Here is a 17,793-nt window from a genome sequence, read left to right on the forward strand (position 1 = left end):
ACCGCCTTAAACATTTTAAAACTGCCTCTGAAGTAGAGGTCATTTTTGTTAAAGGGGAGCTTAAGAAAAACAAAAAGTCGGAGAAATTCCAGAGTCCCAGTAAAAAAATCTGTGTCTTCTCATTCATTGTGAAAATTATTATATTATTTCCATACTTATCAAATACAAAAATTCAAACCAATGATGAAAAGTTTTAAGCATTTCCTCTGGGCATACTATGCTCTAACACAGACAAAAAAACTTTATTCTTAGTTTCAGGTAAAACACATCCTAAAATAATTTATCTGGCTTCTTGCCAATTAAAAAGACAGTACACCAAGGGGCATTTTCCTATTACCAAATCTTCCCAAAATTAAAATTTCCAGGTTCCATTACTAAATATGCCACTGTATACTATGCAGCATTTATTCTCATTCTTTAACTTTTATTTTCTCAAATTTTTTCCCTATTCCTTTAAAATTGGGACAAAATTCACATTTAATGGCGTTCTGGAGTACTTCCTTTATTTTACCCTTCCTTGTCACCATTCAATAAACTAAATTACCACTCTAAAAAGTCCATTTTAGGGGCGCCTGGGTGGCTCAGTCGGTTAAGCATCAGATTCTTGATTTCAGCTCAGGTCATGATCTCAGGGTCATGAGATCGAGCCCCGCCTTGGCTCTGCACTGGATGTGGAGCCTGCTTAAGATTCTCTCTCTCCCCCTCTGCCCCACCCCGATCTCTCTCTCTCTAAAACATAAAACAAAACTAAGTTAAATTTGTAAAGTAAAATTTGAGAATAAAAAGTCCATCTTGTATCTAATTCATACAATGTTGCTATTCTGATAGTATTTTAGAAATAAACCACTGTACTGAAATATTTAGTGCTCTGTAACAATCTACTTCATAAATCCACAAAATCACAAATTAATCTCCTAGGATTTTTTTAACATGTATAGATCTCTACGACCTTTAATTTTGTTCAAACTTTAACTGGTTTCTAAAAACTACCAGCTGTATCTTTAGAAGTCTGTCATTCTATCAGTATTCTGAAACTTTTTGGTCTCAGAACTCCTTCTAAACTCTTAAATATTACTGAGGTCTCCAAACACTTTTGTTCATGTAGATTATATATTTCAATGGGTGGCTCAATCACTAAGCGTCTGCCTTCAGCTCAGGTCATGATCTCAGGGTCCTGGGATCGAGCCCCACATCAGGCTCCCTGCTCCGGGGGAAGCCTGCTTCTCCCTCTCCCACTCCCCCTGCTTGTGTTCCCTCTCTCGCTGTCTCTCTCTCTGTCAAATAAATCAATAAAATCTAAAAAAAAAAAAAAAAAAATTATGAGAAACTATGATTTTTCTGTTTTAAGAATAAATCCATTACATGTTAACACAAATTAAACATTTTATGAAAAACTACTATTGTCCAAAAATATAAACAAAAGCTTAATGAGAAGACCATGTTTTACATTTTTGCAAAACTCTTAAAAAATGCCTAGGTTAAAAGAAAACAACTAGAGTCTCATATTTTGCCTCTGCATTCTGTTGGCAGCATGTGGTTTGGAGTGAAGCACAGAATGAATATCCAGTCTTACAAAGATACATGGCTGGAAAAGGAGGAGTAATTTGATTGCCTTTCAGCATTCTTTGATACTATATACCAAACTTGACAAGTGGCAGTTTCTTATAGGTCAGCTGTACTGTAAAACCTGAAACCATATTGACAAACTTTCTACACACTTGTGATTGGTCTATCTCAAACTCTGAATGGATCTTTTTACGCCTGCATGATTTTGTAACATGAATTGATATCTGACAACTACTGGTTAACTGAGTTATCATATAGATCCTCCAAATGTTGGCACATTTCTTTATAATACAGTAACCCCAAAAAAATCCCATTTATTAATATCACTCTCCATCTCATCAGAAAAGTATTTTATTAGTAAACCTATCAAATTCATAGTAGTAGTTTCGAGTTTTACAAAATTCTAATTTTCACTGGAAAACCCAAATTTTATCATTGGTAGCAAATACCGTCAGGCTTTTTTCCTTTAATTAACCAGCTCACTTAATTTTTTTTTTTTTTTGAGAAAATATTTGCTCTTAAATACATGAATCTCTCAATAACTATAGTTTGTCAGTTGTTCTTTCAAGAAAAAACAATCTTTTATGAAAATAGCATATAATTCACCTTGCAACTCCTACAACCGCACAATCAAAAAAAAAATTTTTTTAAGACAATCACCTTATTTTGGTATACAGCAGAAATGCTTTGTTAAAGCATACTTCCCATTTTATCACAATGAATACTACAAAGACAAGCAGCAAGAACAGCAAATTAAAAATAGAATGAGATACTACTTCACACCCATTAGGATATCAGGATGGCCATGATCAAAAAGAAAGACCATTGTAAATGTTGGTAGGAATGTAGAGAAATTGGAACACTCAATGGTGTAGTCCCTTTAGAAAAAGTTTGGCAGTCCCTCAAAACATGAACAGTTAGCATACAACCAAGCAATTCCACTCTTTTGTATATACTCAAAAGAAACAAAAACATGTCCACACAAAAACTGTCCACAAATGTTCATAGCTGCATTATTCATAATAGCCAGAAAGTAGAAACACTGTCCCTCAACTGGATATATACTGCAGTCTATTCATTTACCTTACTGTGGAAATATTATTCAGCCACAAAAAAGGAATGAAATACTGACACAGGCTACAATACAGATGAACCTTGAAAATATACTAAATGAAAGAACTCAGATACAAAAATCCACAAAATGTATTATTCCACTGATACGAAATAATAGGCAAATTCAGAATAGGCAAATCCAGAGAGACAGGAAGTAGATTAGTGGTTGCCAGGGGCTAAGGGGAGGGAGGAAATGAGGAGTTAACTGCTGATGGGCATGGGTTTTTTGGTGAAAACACTCTAAAATTAGATAGTGGTGATGGTTGTACAAGTCTGTGACTACATAAAAACCACTGAATTATATACTTCAAAGAGTGAATTTTATGGTATGTGAATTATATTTCAGTAAAGCTATCTTTTAAAAAAGGAAATACAGCACTCAAGGGTCGAGATTTAGTAAAAATAACTATTTTGACTGGTTCATCAAGATCATTCTTAAGTGAAAAGTGCATTTTTCTTTAACTGCAAGTACATGATCATGAAGAATACAACAACTAGTAGTATAGTTTGGTGCCACTAATTTCATTTTTGCTAAGACACAAGCCATTTTGTGAAAATGTAAACACAATGAGGGGCGCCTGGTGGCTCAGTCATTAAGCGTTTGCCTTCAGCTCAGCTCATGATCCCAGGGTCTTGGGATCGAGCCCCGCATTGGGCTCCCTACTCGGCAGGAAGCCTGCTTCTCCCTCTCCCACTCCCCCTGCTGTGTTCCCTCTCTCACTGTGTCTCTCTCTGTCAAATAAATAAATGAAATCTTAAAAAAAAAACAAAAAAAACCGTAAACACAACGAAAAAGGCAAGTAACTATAGTATTAAGAAAAGTAATCTGGGGGCGCCTGGGTGGCTCAGTCGTTAAGCGTCTGCCTTCGGCTCAGGTCATGATCCCAGGGTCCTGGGATCGAGCCCCGCATCGGGCTCCCTGCTCTGCAGGAAGCCTGCTTCTCCCTCTCCCACTCCCCCTGCTTGTGTTCCCTCTCTCGCTGTGTCTCTCTCTGTCAAATAAATAAATAAAATCTTTAAAAAAAAAAAAAAGAAAAGAAAAGTAATCTGACATCAAGGACATCAAGGACCTCTGAGAGGGTCTCAGGGATCCCCCAGGGGTCCACAGACCATGCTTTGATAATGGGTGCTCTAAACCATTGCTTCAGAAGGCTCAAATGCAATTAAAGGCTTGCCAAGTACAGATCTGAGGCTTTAGAACAATTCCAATTTTCTAAGTATAGATGACAAATTTCTCCAAAGAAAAAAGGTAATCTCTATTGTGATAGGAATTATTTCAATAAATCAAATTCAAGTGTCCTAATGTAAGAATTTGGAATCTGACTCAAGTGGAAGGTTATAATAGTAGTAGTCACCACAAGAACCCAAATACAAAGAAGTGTAAAACTAAGGATTTAGTGCACAACAAAACATTCAATAACATGTCATCTAAATGAACATTAAGGTAATGACGATACCATTTCTTTTAAACCGTATTTTTAATTTCTGCCAACACTGGAAGAGTAGACTTCTGAAATTTCTACCCATACTATCAATAACAACATATCTAGCACAGTTAAATTTAATGCTCACTACACACTTGAAAGAATAAACTATCACAGATTCAAAGCATTTTCAGTCTGGAAGGTACCCTAGGATTTAGTTACCTAGTCCAATAACCCCATTTTATATAATGAGACAACCGAGTTTGCAAGAGAAAACAATCTAGCCACAATCACACAGTTAGCTAGTGGGTGAGACAACATAAATGGTCTTGGCTCCCAGTGCCACGTTTTCACCATGACAACCTGATTCCCCAGACAAATATAATGCAAAAATATTTAATTTACATCACAAGAAGCACAACCAAGACACCTTACCTGCCAAAAAAATTTTGTAATGCTTGACAATACCAATCAGATGTGAAAACAGATATAAAATTAAAGAAAAACTACAAACGTAATTTGTGGCATAATGAAGAAATGAATCCTTGACTTCAAAACTTTCAAGAACAATCTGGAAGACACCTTGATGTCTACTTTTCATACAAACAAAGGAAAATGTATCATCACCTTTAAAGACAGACAGATATAGAAAACACCTTAAAGCAAAAAATATCCCCGCATGTCAACAAATCACTTATCTATGGCATGACAAGACTTAAGACTCACCTGCAGGACTGTCAGCATTCTCTCCTGGGTGTAGCTGTATACCAGTAGAATCTATAGAGTTCACTGTAACTGTCTGTAGATTTGGCAACTGACCAGTGCTTAGACTAACTGGAGTTGAAGTCAAGGCTCCACCTGCTGCAACTTGACCAAGCGTGAGTGTCTGAACAGGCGTCAAAGTTATTTGTTGGGCAGCAGTATTCTGTATTTGCAAATTCTGCAAGTTCTGGACCCCTTGTACTTGAAATGTTTGCCAAGTTATCTGTCCAGAAGGGGTCACTGTCTGTGCCTGAATTAAAAAGGTTCCAGGATTCAGCTGCAACTGAAGATTTTGCAAAGCCTGTTGTGATATATTCTGACCACTGGCTTGCACACCATGGATTGTCTGTGGTGTAATGCCTTGCACAATTTGGGCTTGACTGGTTGGCTGCTGAGACTCTGGAAGTTGTAGATGTTGTACAACAGGCTGTGCTGTAGAAACCTGAATATTCTGAGCCTGTGTCTCTTCAGAAACAGGCGACTGGATATAATTTCCCTGAAGATCTGAAGAATGGACTTGCCCACTAGAAGCAGTCAAGCTATTTGTGTTTTGTTGTAATATACCTGTACTATCTATAGTAACAGGCAACTGTGATGAAGATGATGTTGGCACAAATAAATCTGTATCAGTATTAGTTTCATTAATATCAGGAGAAACCCGCTCACCAGTCCTTTCTGAATTGTCTGAACTATCCATAGCTTGTCCTGTGTTTATCAAATGTCCATCGGCATTAATGCCTGCAGTCATTGTCTGAGAACTGCCCGAGAGTCCCAAAGAATCTAGATCGACACTATTGATTGGTACAAAGGTAATATTTCCTGGCAGACCAAGAGGCACATTAGCAACTACTTGGGTTTGGCCAGGAAAAGATGAACCACCAATTGCAACTCCCTGAACCTGGACTTGACCAGTCTGTGGTATGAGATTCTGGATATTAGCAGGAGGTGTTCCAGAGGCAAGCAAGGTTTGATTAGAGCCAGGAATGATCTGAATTTGGCCACTTTCTTGATTTATACCCCCATTATCTGAAGAGCCTGTGAAACCAATCTGAACCTGCTGACCATCTGTTGACTGAATCTGCGGTATTACTTGATACTGCACATTGGACACTGTACCATTTGACGAATCTGATCCTGGTGCAACTGAAAATATTTGTTGATTCTGCAAATTCTGAAGGGGAAGGACATACTGCCCACTCGAAGTAGCCGCACTTGGAATCTGTACTAGATTACCAGCTTCATCTTTTATAGTTGTAGGTGTGGCTGACAAAACTTCCCATCGGTTTGGTGCTCCTCCTAACTGTGCAGAAGCCAAATCACCTGTCTGGATAAAGAAAACAAAAAATGTTATGTGATATATATTTGTGGCATATTTAAACCAGTCCTCAAAAAAATCTAAGAACTGACAGAATTCTACTACCTGAAATTAAAAGTTCTCTTAATAACACAGCAGACTTCAAATACTGAAGCAGTACTATATAAACCACAATAATTATTATTTCCAATTTTGTTAGTTACTGCAAAGATAACCCATGCTATTTGAACAGGAAAAAAATTTCAGAGTAATCGTTGTTTTACGAACTGGTCTTCTAATTCCTCACCTATGATCTCTAATCCATACAGTTAAATCAACAGAAGTGTAAGTGGCTAGGAAAGATGATGGACAGCTCAAACCAAAGATCTCAAACACTGAAGAGTTAAAAAAAATACATATAACCTACTAAAAATATATATCACTAATTAGGTACATTATATTTGTATACAAAAAACAAACATAACCAGTACAGTGTTATCAAGTCATCTGAGTTAGAGAAGTTAAGATTTGTATATTATTGCTGTAAACCTTAAGTCAAACTATTAAGGCTACTCTTTTATGGCATACATTAATGTCCTCCAGAGTAAACTTCTTGGCTAAGGCTATTCCATTAGCAAGCCATCAAATTCTTTACTTTTCCCACGAACTACCAAGAAAAAAAAAAAAAGAGACCTTAAAAATTTTTAATGAGTTAAGATTATTGCCCTGTGACCACATGGCAAAGTCACTCCATCTGAAAGGTTTTCCTAGACTCTAAAAGCTGGAGGATATAGACGATGGTTTTACCTACTACTCTATTTATGTTTGCAGTAAGACATATCCATTGTGCATTCTGTGATGTGATAGAATTCTCACTTGTCATCCTCGTATTTTGTGGATTAGGCAACACTGGAAAAATACCAACAAAGGAAAGCAGAAAGCAATAAAATCTTATACATCAATGTCAAAGAATAACATTTTTTGAGGGAATAAAGTAATGTCTCACACTGGAGCCATTCTCTTAATGCCAAGTACTATGATAATGATTTATAAGATTATATCATCTACTCCTTACAACAATCCTGTAAGGAAGGTGTTATCACTATCCTCATTTCACAAATGCAATAATTGAGAAACAAAAATCACACAGGTCTCAAATGGCCAAGACAGGATTTTTAAAACTAGGCCAAGTCTAACTGCAGAAGCCAGGCCTTTAATTCTATACTGAGCTTGTCTCCCACTAAGACCAAGGGTAAAGATAATGGGGAATGAGATCCTATATGAATTACTCACCCTCAAAATAAAGCCATTCCTATGCCACTTCCTTCTAGATCTATATGCAATTTCCTGTGACTCTGCGTATCACCAGACAATGAAAACGTAAGTGTATCTAGCCCAGCATTCTCAACGCAGGACCCACACCTGGGCTTCAAGGGATCTATGAATCCTCTAAATGAACATAGCAACTTTTTGAGAAAGTGCAATTGGGAGACAAAGGGATAATCTAGGGTTTCATCATATTCTCAAAGGAGGTATATGACCACACAAAAAGGTTAAGACATACACTGTTCTCTCAGTATGAACCATTCCACAAAATTTAATACAACCATTATAGAACCAGAAGATTTTAAGAGTTTCTTAAAAAACTACCTAATTTTCACACAGATGCATAGTTGAAAAGCATTACTTCAATGGATGAACCACAGTTTAATGATTCAAGAGATTTGAGCATATTGGCCAAGTTGAAATAAGCATATGAGTAAGCTCATGAAATAAACAATCTCTATTTCAAATGGTTCCCAATTATCCAAGCAGACATACATATACATGCTACTACTATGTGAATAGTGGTGTGCACCAGCCATATGATCAAAACGCTTTTTGGGAACATAGAAGATGGGGGGGAAAAAAAAAGATCTCACACAAGAGATATTTTAAGTAATCTTAGAATAAAATTTATGACTTCACCATAGGCAGCTACAAAAGAGAGACAGAGGCATTCATAAAGGTATAAAACAACAGCCACAGACAAAAGGAAACTCTAAAGAATGTGTAGTTTGGAGTTCAAGAGAAGATCCAGAAAAGGCTCATATTCATAGAGAAAAGTAATGGGGAACAAGACTAGACATTTTTATCAAGGCCTGTAGTTAATGGCTTTGTAGATCCTGCTAAGGAGTTTGGACTTCATCCTACAGATAGTAAATGAAAGCTATAAAAGGTTTTTAAGCAAGTGAGTGGTGCAATCAGGTCTGTGTTTTATAAAGATAACTAAGAGCCAATGAAGGAGACTGAAAGAAAGCCAGAAGAGACTAAAGACAGATAAAATGTGGAACCCAGTACAAATGTACAGTCTTGAACTAAAATAATCATCTTTTAAATACAAACATTTAAATTTATCAAACATAAATTACTAAAATAAAGACCAGTCATTAAAGTTCCATGTCATTCTTCAACTTCTATCTGGTACAGGAATTACAAGCCTAAGTCATCTTTCCCAATATCAGAGCAATAATTCATGTTTCATTTCAGTCTCTTGGCATTTTAAATAAAGATATTTACATCTATACTTCATACTGAAATCTACACTATAATATAATGTCTAAAATCCAATCTTTATTTTTCTAAGGTTGTTGTTTACCTCTGGAGAATTGACTGTTGAATTTTTTTTTTTGACCAGCACTAAATTTACAATTATTCAACTTATACCAAAGAATACAGTATCTCAGGTACAGATTATTTTACAATACTGGCATTTTGTCCTTTTTCATCCTTAAAAAAACGTCAAATTTGTGGCATCTTAAGTATTACTTTTTACAAAATTGTAGTAAGGACAGATTTTCAACCATCAGTGAACAGCTTTTTAGTCAAAAAATTCTGTGAAAATAAATACAGCTACTCAAATGACAAATCTGAGTTAAGTACTACCCAAGGACCCCTCTCCAGAAGTTAAATAAAAATAAACTGTGGTACCACTTTTCCCAACAATGCAGGCCATTAATTGAAGGGAAATCCCCAAACCTAAGACAGCATGATGTATTTGAACTTTTCTGAATAAACCTAAGGTGAAATGGATATACAAGAAATATTTATGAAGCACAAACCCAGAGGGAGGAAAACCAGCAACAAATAATTTAAGAAAAAAGGCAACAAAAAGGATCTTTTAAATGAAATAAATTTATGCTTCAAAAAATTTACTAAGTATTAAATGTTTTAATGGAATTGGAGAGAAAACACGGAGTCAGAAAACTATTAGATCTTCATGATTTTTAAGCTACCATTATGCCTGGGGGAGGGGAGTACATTACACTAGAAAGGAAAGAACTCAGAACTGACTTCTAGTCCTAAGCTAGAATTGTGGAATTGTGTGTGATTTAGAACAGGACTCAATTTTATGTTAAAAATGGGAAAATTATTACCTTGTGGGGTCATAAGAACCAAAAGAAAGTGTTATGCTTTACAAACTATAAAGCACTATACAATCCTAAGGTAACATTATGATTAGTAAGATTATGAGGACAGAGGATGATCTGAATGTCTAGTACAATTCCTGGCATAAAGATCAGTAAATATTTATTGAATAGTTAAAAGTATTTACTTTAAAATCATTGCAAAGAAAATGATTGAACTGATCAATAAAACTGACCTTGAGATAATTAGTCTTCTATGAAAAACTACACCAATTTTAAACTTATTTATTTCCATAATTCCACAAGAAGCCCCCCAAATTTCCAAACTACAGAACCTTTACGAAGCCCATTCATTTGTAAGAGAAATTTTATCAGCAGTACACCACGAAAAAATATGAATTAGAAAATCATCTGAGACCAAAGAACAGTTGTAAAAATGTTTGATGTTAGGCTATTGGAAACACTACAGAAACAAAAGAAGAGAGACATAAAAACACGTAACCCAGGCAAGAACTAGTATTTGGTTCAGATAACCCTCAAGAAAAATCTACCAGTGCTCTCTCAGTAATTCTAATATTCTTTTTAGACAACTAACAAGACACCATCTGACATGGAAGTTGGCATTATTGTAAAAAGTTGTAACTGAAGGTACTCTTAAGTCTCCCTCTGTACATAAACACAAAATCACAAGGTAAAAAGGACCAAAACCAAGAGTAGCCCTGGGACGTTGCTATAGCAATTCATTACAAGGGCATTCTCCAGTGCAACCAGGCATGGAGGGGGGGAGGGGCAGTTGAATGGGGGAAAAAAAAGAGGCTATCTTCTCAGATAATACCTGTGGAAAGGAAAAAAGAAAAATTCATACCACTTATTGCATAGCAATCGGAAAGGATTATTAACTTCTCAGTTCCCACAAATGGCTTTTTGAAAGCCAGAAACAGGCAAGGGCAGAGTGTTACTGGAAACAAAAACAAGTATGAAGCTAAGGTGGAAACAAACTAAGAACCACTCTTAGGCAAATACTCAAGTTTCTTAAAATCTTCAAGGAACACTGAAGAACTCAAAACCAATTTCAAATAAAAACAATTACCCAATTAATTGATTACAATTTAAACTAAAGTACAAGTGGACTAAGCAAATTAATAACCCAGAAACTCACATCAATACAGATTGGACAAACATATTGCATGAAGATCTACATCTTATATTTCCTGGTTTATTACTAAAATCAACTATACAACTTCTAATAATAAAGTACAAAAAAGAGACCTGCCATCAAACCAACTTTGGGAGTCCATGCTGTGGGACATTACAGGTGAGAATGGTTTATGATTAGACCTATTCAGCACTGCACTGGGGATAACCATTCTTGGCCAGGATCCAGAAAGAACCCATATCATAATATAACAAATTCTAAATTCAAAACTCTTAAAACAAATCTCCAGTGCAGCTGACTGGCTTTTCAATGCCCTTTTAATCTTAAAATACTAAACTAAACCAGCACAAAGTTGAATTTTATGTGTATATTTCTATTTGATTTTAAACACAACAATACTATATGCAATGTGGTACCCTAGATTAGATCCTGGACAGAAAATGGGCATTAGTGGGGGAAAAAAGTGAAATGAGAATAAAGTCTGTATTTTAGTTAATACTGTATTACTGTTAGTTTCCTAGTTTTGACAAATGCACTATGGTTATACTAACATTAGGGGAAGCTGGGTGAAGGGCATAAGGTAACTCTCAGTTCTATCTCTGCAACTTTTCTATAAATATAAAATTACTGCAAAATAAAATTTAAAAAAATCACAGCTACAAAAAAGCTCTCTACGACCTCTGATGATTCCCAGTAATTGAATGATTACAGTAAGATTATCTAAGCACATTTTTAAATAGAAAAAAATGCCCATAAAAATCACTTAAATTCTCTTCCATTTTCTGAGATGTACATGTCTGAAATTCACTTTTAAACTAGAAAACTAATTTTGCCACTTGCTAAGGCAAACATATTCAAACCAATCTTACTAATTCTACTCAGTGAAAAATTTTATGCATGCGTACCAAACATACAAAGAAAAGTGCTCCTACTGATTCTAGTTCATGTTCATCTGGCGGGAAATGTGATGTCAGTAGAGATTTGGTAGCTGAGAGGAGGAGTTGAAGAGGCATGGAAACAACCTCCCTACAACTGTATGAGCACATCAGGATAAGACCAGAGACAGTGTTCTATTGCCAGGGCTGAGATTCACATACACAAGTACATATACATATTTTTCACCCATAACTTCCTCCTTCACTTCTCCCCTCCCCCATCAGTGAGCTACATAAACTAGGTAAGTTGCAGCTACAAGAAGTTTTTCGTTGTAATTGAAAATACTGTACAAGACAGGAAGAAGCAATCTGCTTTGCAATTTTACTTGTGCAGTGGTATTTTAAGATAAATAGTCAATTTGTTTTGGCACTGTGGGGCTAGAGAGAGAATTCATAAAAAGGCTTACCAATCCATAGTTTGTTTAGAAGTAACCATGCCTCTCACAAACATAATTTTATGCTTTTACATTTTAATCAGCTTACAAAAGCACAAAACCCAGAATATTTTTAAGAAATTAAAGCTATTCACATCCCTCCCTCTACAGTGTCATTTGAAGCACTAAAATTACAAATACAGTATTTAACAATACAGCTTAACATTAGCTTCACTTTTAGTGTCTAGACATACTAAGAATTTCTTGCAGACTATGCCAAATATCATACTTTTTTGTCTATAGTGACCAATCAAAATACCACTACACAAATCAATTCCTATAATACACCTCAAAAGAAACCAAAAACGACTGGGAGAGCTTTTTAGTATTTTAGTAAGTGAATCCATCTACATGTTTAACACAACAGCGACGATTCAAACAGATAAAAATCACAAATAACAGTCTTAAAAATTGTGCCTAGCTAATTTTATTAAGCCCTCATACAACACACTGACCAGCTCCTCCCCCCGCCCCCAAACTAAAGACACTACAAACAGAACCCCACACCTTATCAGACCAATAATCGTAATAAAATGAAATTACAGCTTTGCCAACCAAATTCAACTGTAAGTATAGTATACGTTAGCATGCATATAAATACCATTCCTTACATGTACCTTTGTTTCTAACACTGGTATTTCATATTCAATTTCAAAAGCCAAAGTATTATCTAAGTAACTTCGCCAATTTCAACGGCCGCTAATTGAATGTTTCACTTACTCCACTTATGAAAAATTCCTGCAAATTTAAGTCTGCAAAAACTAAAATTCAACAATTTAGAATGGCCATTTAAAAAGCACTCACAAAGTGTTCACTGCTGCATACAAAAGGGTAATTCAAAGAATAAACCTTCATTCCTTTTTTGGTTTCTTTTTAGCAATTTGCGATTTAAATCAGTAAGCTCTAGTAAGTTCCAGCAGAAAAAGCTCCAGGTTCAAAAAATACTAGAAACTAAAGACTTAAAGACACTGCCTCTGTAGTTGATACTATCTATGGCCGATAGGCTGTGCTTGAAAATTTTGTAGTGTTCAGCGAAGGAGTTTTCAGCACTGATATGAATTGCTCAAACATCCATTTTGGAGTCCTCTACCCCCGCCCTCTCTGACTTCATTTTGTAGTCAATTTGGATCGAGGCGCCGCAGTGACAATTTAGAGAAAGCCTGGGCTGGCCTCCGATCCACACGGGCATGCGAAAGAGCCCGAAAGGGCGCCCCGGCTGCGCGATCCGTCCGTATCGCGGAAGGCGCGGGCGCCGGGGAGGCCTGTCGGGCTGGCGGGCGCGCCGCAGGCCCGGGATGGCGGGCGCAGGGCCTTGGCGGGGGCGGGCCGCGCGCGCGAGACTTACCGCTCCGGCGGCGGCGGCGGCGGCGGGGGCCCCGGCTGCGGCAGCCGCCTCCTCCTCGTCGTCACCCGGCGATGGCGGCCCTATCTTGCTGCAGGTAGCGGCCAGCAGGGCGAGCGGTGACGGCTGAGTGTCCTACCCCCGATGGGCGGGTTCAGAGAGGGAGACAGGGGGAGGGGGTGGCGGTTAGGGCCGGGCCGCCGCTCGCACAGGAAGTGCGCCTCGGTCCTCGCAGGCTGAGCCCGGGCGAGCGCCAGCCCGCGCGCTCTCCTCCTCCTCCTCCTTCTCGACTCCGGCTCGCGTCCTCCCGCTCGCACGCACACCGACTCCGCCGTCCGCGGGAAGGCGGGCGGCGGGCGGCGCGCCGGGCCTCCACCTTCCGCCCGGAACCCACCCCCGGGAGGGTGCACACGCTCGCACGCTCACACTCTCACACACACACACACTCACACACACACTCACAAAAAGGCGGCGGGAGGGGGAGCGCGGGCGGGGTCGGAGCGTTGGCGCCTCGGGCGGGCAGCTCCCGGGGCGGGGGGAGGGGAGGAGAGAGCCGCGGAGGGAGGGGAGAGGCGAGGGGAGGAGAAAGCGGCGCTAGGGGGGAGCCGGGCCGGGGCTCAGCCGCTCCTCACCTGGGCCGCCGCCGCCGCCGCCACCGCGCCGTTTCCGTGCTGCTGCTGCTGCTGCAGATACTCGCCGTGGCCGCCGCCGCTGCCGCCGCCGCCGCCGCCACTGTCCACGTCCAAGGCAGCCATTTCCTCTTGTTTCACGGGCTTTTCGGGAGCTGCAGGCACAGCGCGGGGGGGTGGGGGTGGGGAGGAAGGCGGGTGGAGGAGAGGGAGGGGGCCCGCGGGCCGAGGCGAAATTACTCCGAAAGCCCGGACCGAGTCCCCTTCCCCTCCCCCACCCGCCCCCCGGCGGCAGCGGCGGCGGATCCCTCCTCCCCTCCTGCTGCTGCCCCCGCCCGCCGCTGCCTGTAACCCTCCTCCTCCTCCTCTTTCCCTCCTCCTCCTCCTCCCCGCGCTGCCCCTGCCCCCTCTCCTCTCCTCCCCTTTCCCTTCGCGCCGCTCGCTCTCACTCGCGCTCGCTCCTCTCGCACCGTCAGTCACTCACACACGCCCGCCCGCCGCCCGCGCCCGCACACGGGGGGATGCGCTCCCGGCGGACCGGGCCGCCCGCCCCAGGGCCCGGCAGGGACACGGCGTTGCTGGGGCTTAAGGGGTGGACGGTGGCTGGCCGGGAGGGGAGGGAGGCGGAGGGGAGTGCGGCTTTCTGCCTCTCACAGACACTCGGTCGCACACAGGGGGCCGGGAGCCGGCGGCGGCGGCCCCGGGCTGGCTGTGGTCGGCGGCGGCGGCAGCGGCGGCGGCAGCAAGGGTTGCTCTCTCTCGGCTTTACGTACCGGTCATAGTGTGTTTAGGGCACCTCAGGCGGGGCTCCCCGCCGCCTTACACATGGTGAGGAGCGAAGGCGGCGGCGGCGGGAGAGGATGCGGGAAGCGGCGGCGGACACGGCCGGAGCGGTCCGGGGATTTTTTTTTCCTATTTTGATTGACTGTGCGGGAAACACAAAAGGTGGAGCCTCCAGCCCAAAAGGGGGGAAGAGGGTGACAGCCCGCCCGGAAGTCCCGCCTCTCTTCTCCACGCTCATTCGCCACCACGCTCTCCGTCGCCAATGCTCATTGGCCCGAATACCCGTCCGTCGCTCGGCCAGCCGGCGCGCTTCCTGTTTGCCCCCGGGTGGAAGGGGAGAGACAATAAGCGGCCGTGGCGGCGTAGGTTCCCGAGAGCGGCTACGGCTCAACTGTTACCCCGCTGTGCCCGCCTCGTTCGCCGGCTGCAGCTGTCAGGCCCTAGACGCAGGCCTCTTCCACCTCGCAGGTGCTTGGAGCAGGCCCAGCCAAGCTGTAGGGAGCTGGGCTGGGGAGGAAATCCATCCCCGGCGGCTCCGGTTCCACTCGACGCTTTCTCCATCCCGACGGCAGCCTCCGCCGGATCTCCCCAGGGCCTCACGCTCTCGGAGCCGCCGCTTCCCTGCGCTGCCAGGAGGCCGCCGCCGCTCAGCCCCGGGGCTGCTGCTACGGCCGCTGCAGCTTCTAAGCAAACCAGACCCGCCCCACGAGCCCGGGGGGGAGGGAGCTGGTATTGGGGGAGACACCCCCTCCGAGGCTGGAGGAGGATTTTCTGTCTCACACATTCAGCTCTTAGATTCACAGTCAGAGCCATCTCGTTCCCATCCCCCTTAGCCCCAGGTTTCCAACCCGTCTCCCAGTTGTACGTACCCTGGAGGCAGGCATTTAAAACAAAAATCTCAGTTCACCTCGCTTACTGGAGGAGAGCTTTCATTCTGGCCAGTGGCACCAAAGCGGGCACTTATATTTCATTTAATACGTATATTCAAAGGGCAGAATTTTTTTTAATCCACTCAATCATTTTGCTGCTCAAACATATATTATTCCCGGGTTCTTGATCGTCTTGGTAACAAGTCAACATCTGAAAAAGCCCATCAACAATTGCTAACATTTTTTAAATAGTGATTCTCAGCTAAGTTATTTTTTTCTTGTAACGTTTTACTTATTCTTTAATTTAAAATCTCGTTTCACATATTTAACACTCCTTTGCCCTTTTCATCCTTGATATCTTGCTGTCATCCGGGAGGAATGCTCAGTCTGTGTGTGTGTGTGTGTGTGTGTGTGTGTGTGTGTGTTTTGCCAACTAAGACATTTTTGCTGATTACCTTTAGAGCTAATTGCCAAGAAAGTTTAAATTTAAGAATCGAAAACATTGTCCACAATAACCCTGTTTATTAGCTGACTGAAGAATTCGCGTTTCAATTATTGTGATTATTGTCTTTTGTGTGATAAAGTTGTGCTGGGGGATGGGGTTGAAAGTCCAAGCAACTGAACTAGATTTTGTGTGTGCTAACTAAAAAGAATTCTTAGCCCATTTGTGAGACACTAAATAAATTTGCATCTCAATTCTTGTGATCTATGCTCATAGGATCAAAAACATCGCGTGGTTACTTGGCATTTAATTTTACAAAAGACAGAACTTCCCAGGGAAATGACCTAAAATCCATAAACATGCAAAAAAACGGCTTGAAATTCTGGATCCAAGAATGGGGTTGATCTTGCCTAACAGTAAGAACTTCGGTCTCATATTTAAATAGAAGAATAACCTTAAAAGGTAAGTAGTATAAATGCTGTACTATTTTACACTTAAATTTTAAAGGAAAATTAAAACATCATAGAATAAGCTGATGGAGGGGGGTGAGGAATGGGAGGCTTGAAGAGGACAGAAGTAAAAACGAGTGGGAGGAAAAGGGAAGGCACAGTATTACCATTTTTCTGGCATGGATATGTTGGATAGAGGATCGCTCTGTCCCTAGAAGAGAGATTTCGGGCATTTTCAGCTGTTTTTCCAGGAGTGGCGATGTGTTTTATGGGTCTTAAAATACTATCTCCATGCCCCTTTTATAAAGTCTTAGTTCAGCCACCCATAGAAAGCAAAGTATTTGGCCACAGGAATTTATTTCCTCATTGATACCACTTAATTGGAATGAAGAAATCATTTTCAAACTTCTTTGGTCCATAGACCATTCTGACAAGATGCAAAAACACTTCATCTAATCTTTCTGAAAAGAAAATAACCTACCAGAGCTAACTATTCTGCTTTTAATGCAATGCTTTTAAGAGATACGTATACCAAAAGTATTACTACTACGAATCAGATTCAGAGGACCCTCTCAGACCCCACTTAAAAGAGTGATTGTCATGCAAGATCTTAAGGCTAAAGATGAAGATAGTCTCTGGACAGAACACCTTTTCTTAGTTATTTCCAGTACTGTAGTCAAATCTTGGAGTACAGCTTGTGTTAATTAAAAGATAGCTGTTTTCTCAGTCGAAGGCAGACTCAGTGGCAACTACTGGCACATTACATAAGAATCCAGAACTGCAGTTGCCTCTCAGGAAGGGAAGCACCATGCCGGATATCATTTATACTTTCTCCTTTCCAAAGATGATTTTATGAAGGAAGCTCTGTGCTAGCCACTGTTGACATCACAGTAGGAGATCTGGGTGTTAACTGTATTTTCCCTTCTCCTCAGTTTTCTCACATTTTTTTTATTTCCGATGTGTTTTTGTAAAGTTTTCTTAAATCCTCTGGAAACATGAATGTCAAAGGGCCTAAAAGACTTCTACACCCAATGGCATGACTTTTCAACCTTCTTCAACCCCTTTTTTCTCTACAAAGAGAAGAGGCTACTAAATAATGCTTGATTCACATCTGCAAGAGCCTAGCCATTCTGTATTAAAAATAGCGACAACCCTGGTTAACTGCACCACACCTGAAGGACTGCCCTT

The 17,793-nt window shown here is 40.9% G+C and overlaps 1 protein-coding gene across 1 annotated transcript in view; it reads right to left on the minus strand.

Annotated features, from left to right (window-relative positions):
* The window catches only part of SP3 (Sp3 transcription factor), a 55,902-nt gene extending 40,880 nt beyond the window's left edge, over nucleotides 1-15,022 (minus strand). Inside the window, exons 1-4 of the mRNA XM_021702891.2 lie at nucleotides 14,836-15,022; nucleotides 14,066-14,217; nucleotides 13,437-13,568; nucleotides 4,830-6,189 (exon numbers count right to left, since the gene is read on the minus strand). Coding sequence (XP_021558566.1) covers nucleotides 4,830-6,189; nucleotides 13,437-13,568; nucleotides 14,066-14,217; nucleotides 14,836-14,842 — 1,651 coding nt within the window. The 5' untranslated portion in view covers nucleotides 14,843-15,022. The remainder of the gene's footprint in view (nucleotides 1-4,829; nucleotides 6,190-13,436; nucleotides 13,569-14,065; nucleotides 14,218-14,835) is intronic.
* Between the last annotated feature and the right edge of the window lie 2,771 nt (nucleotides 15,023-17,793).

This window comes from Neomonachus schauinslandi, chromosome 3 (genome assembly GCF_002201575.2).
Source record: "Neomonachus schauinslandi chromosome 3, ASM220157v2, whole genome shotgun sequence".
Taxonomy (NCBI): domain Eukaryota; kingdom Metazoa; phylum Chordata; class Mammalia; order Carnivora; family Phocidae; genus Neomonachus; species Neomonachus schauinslandi.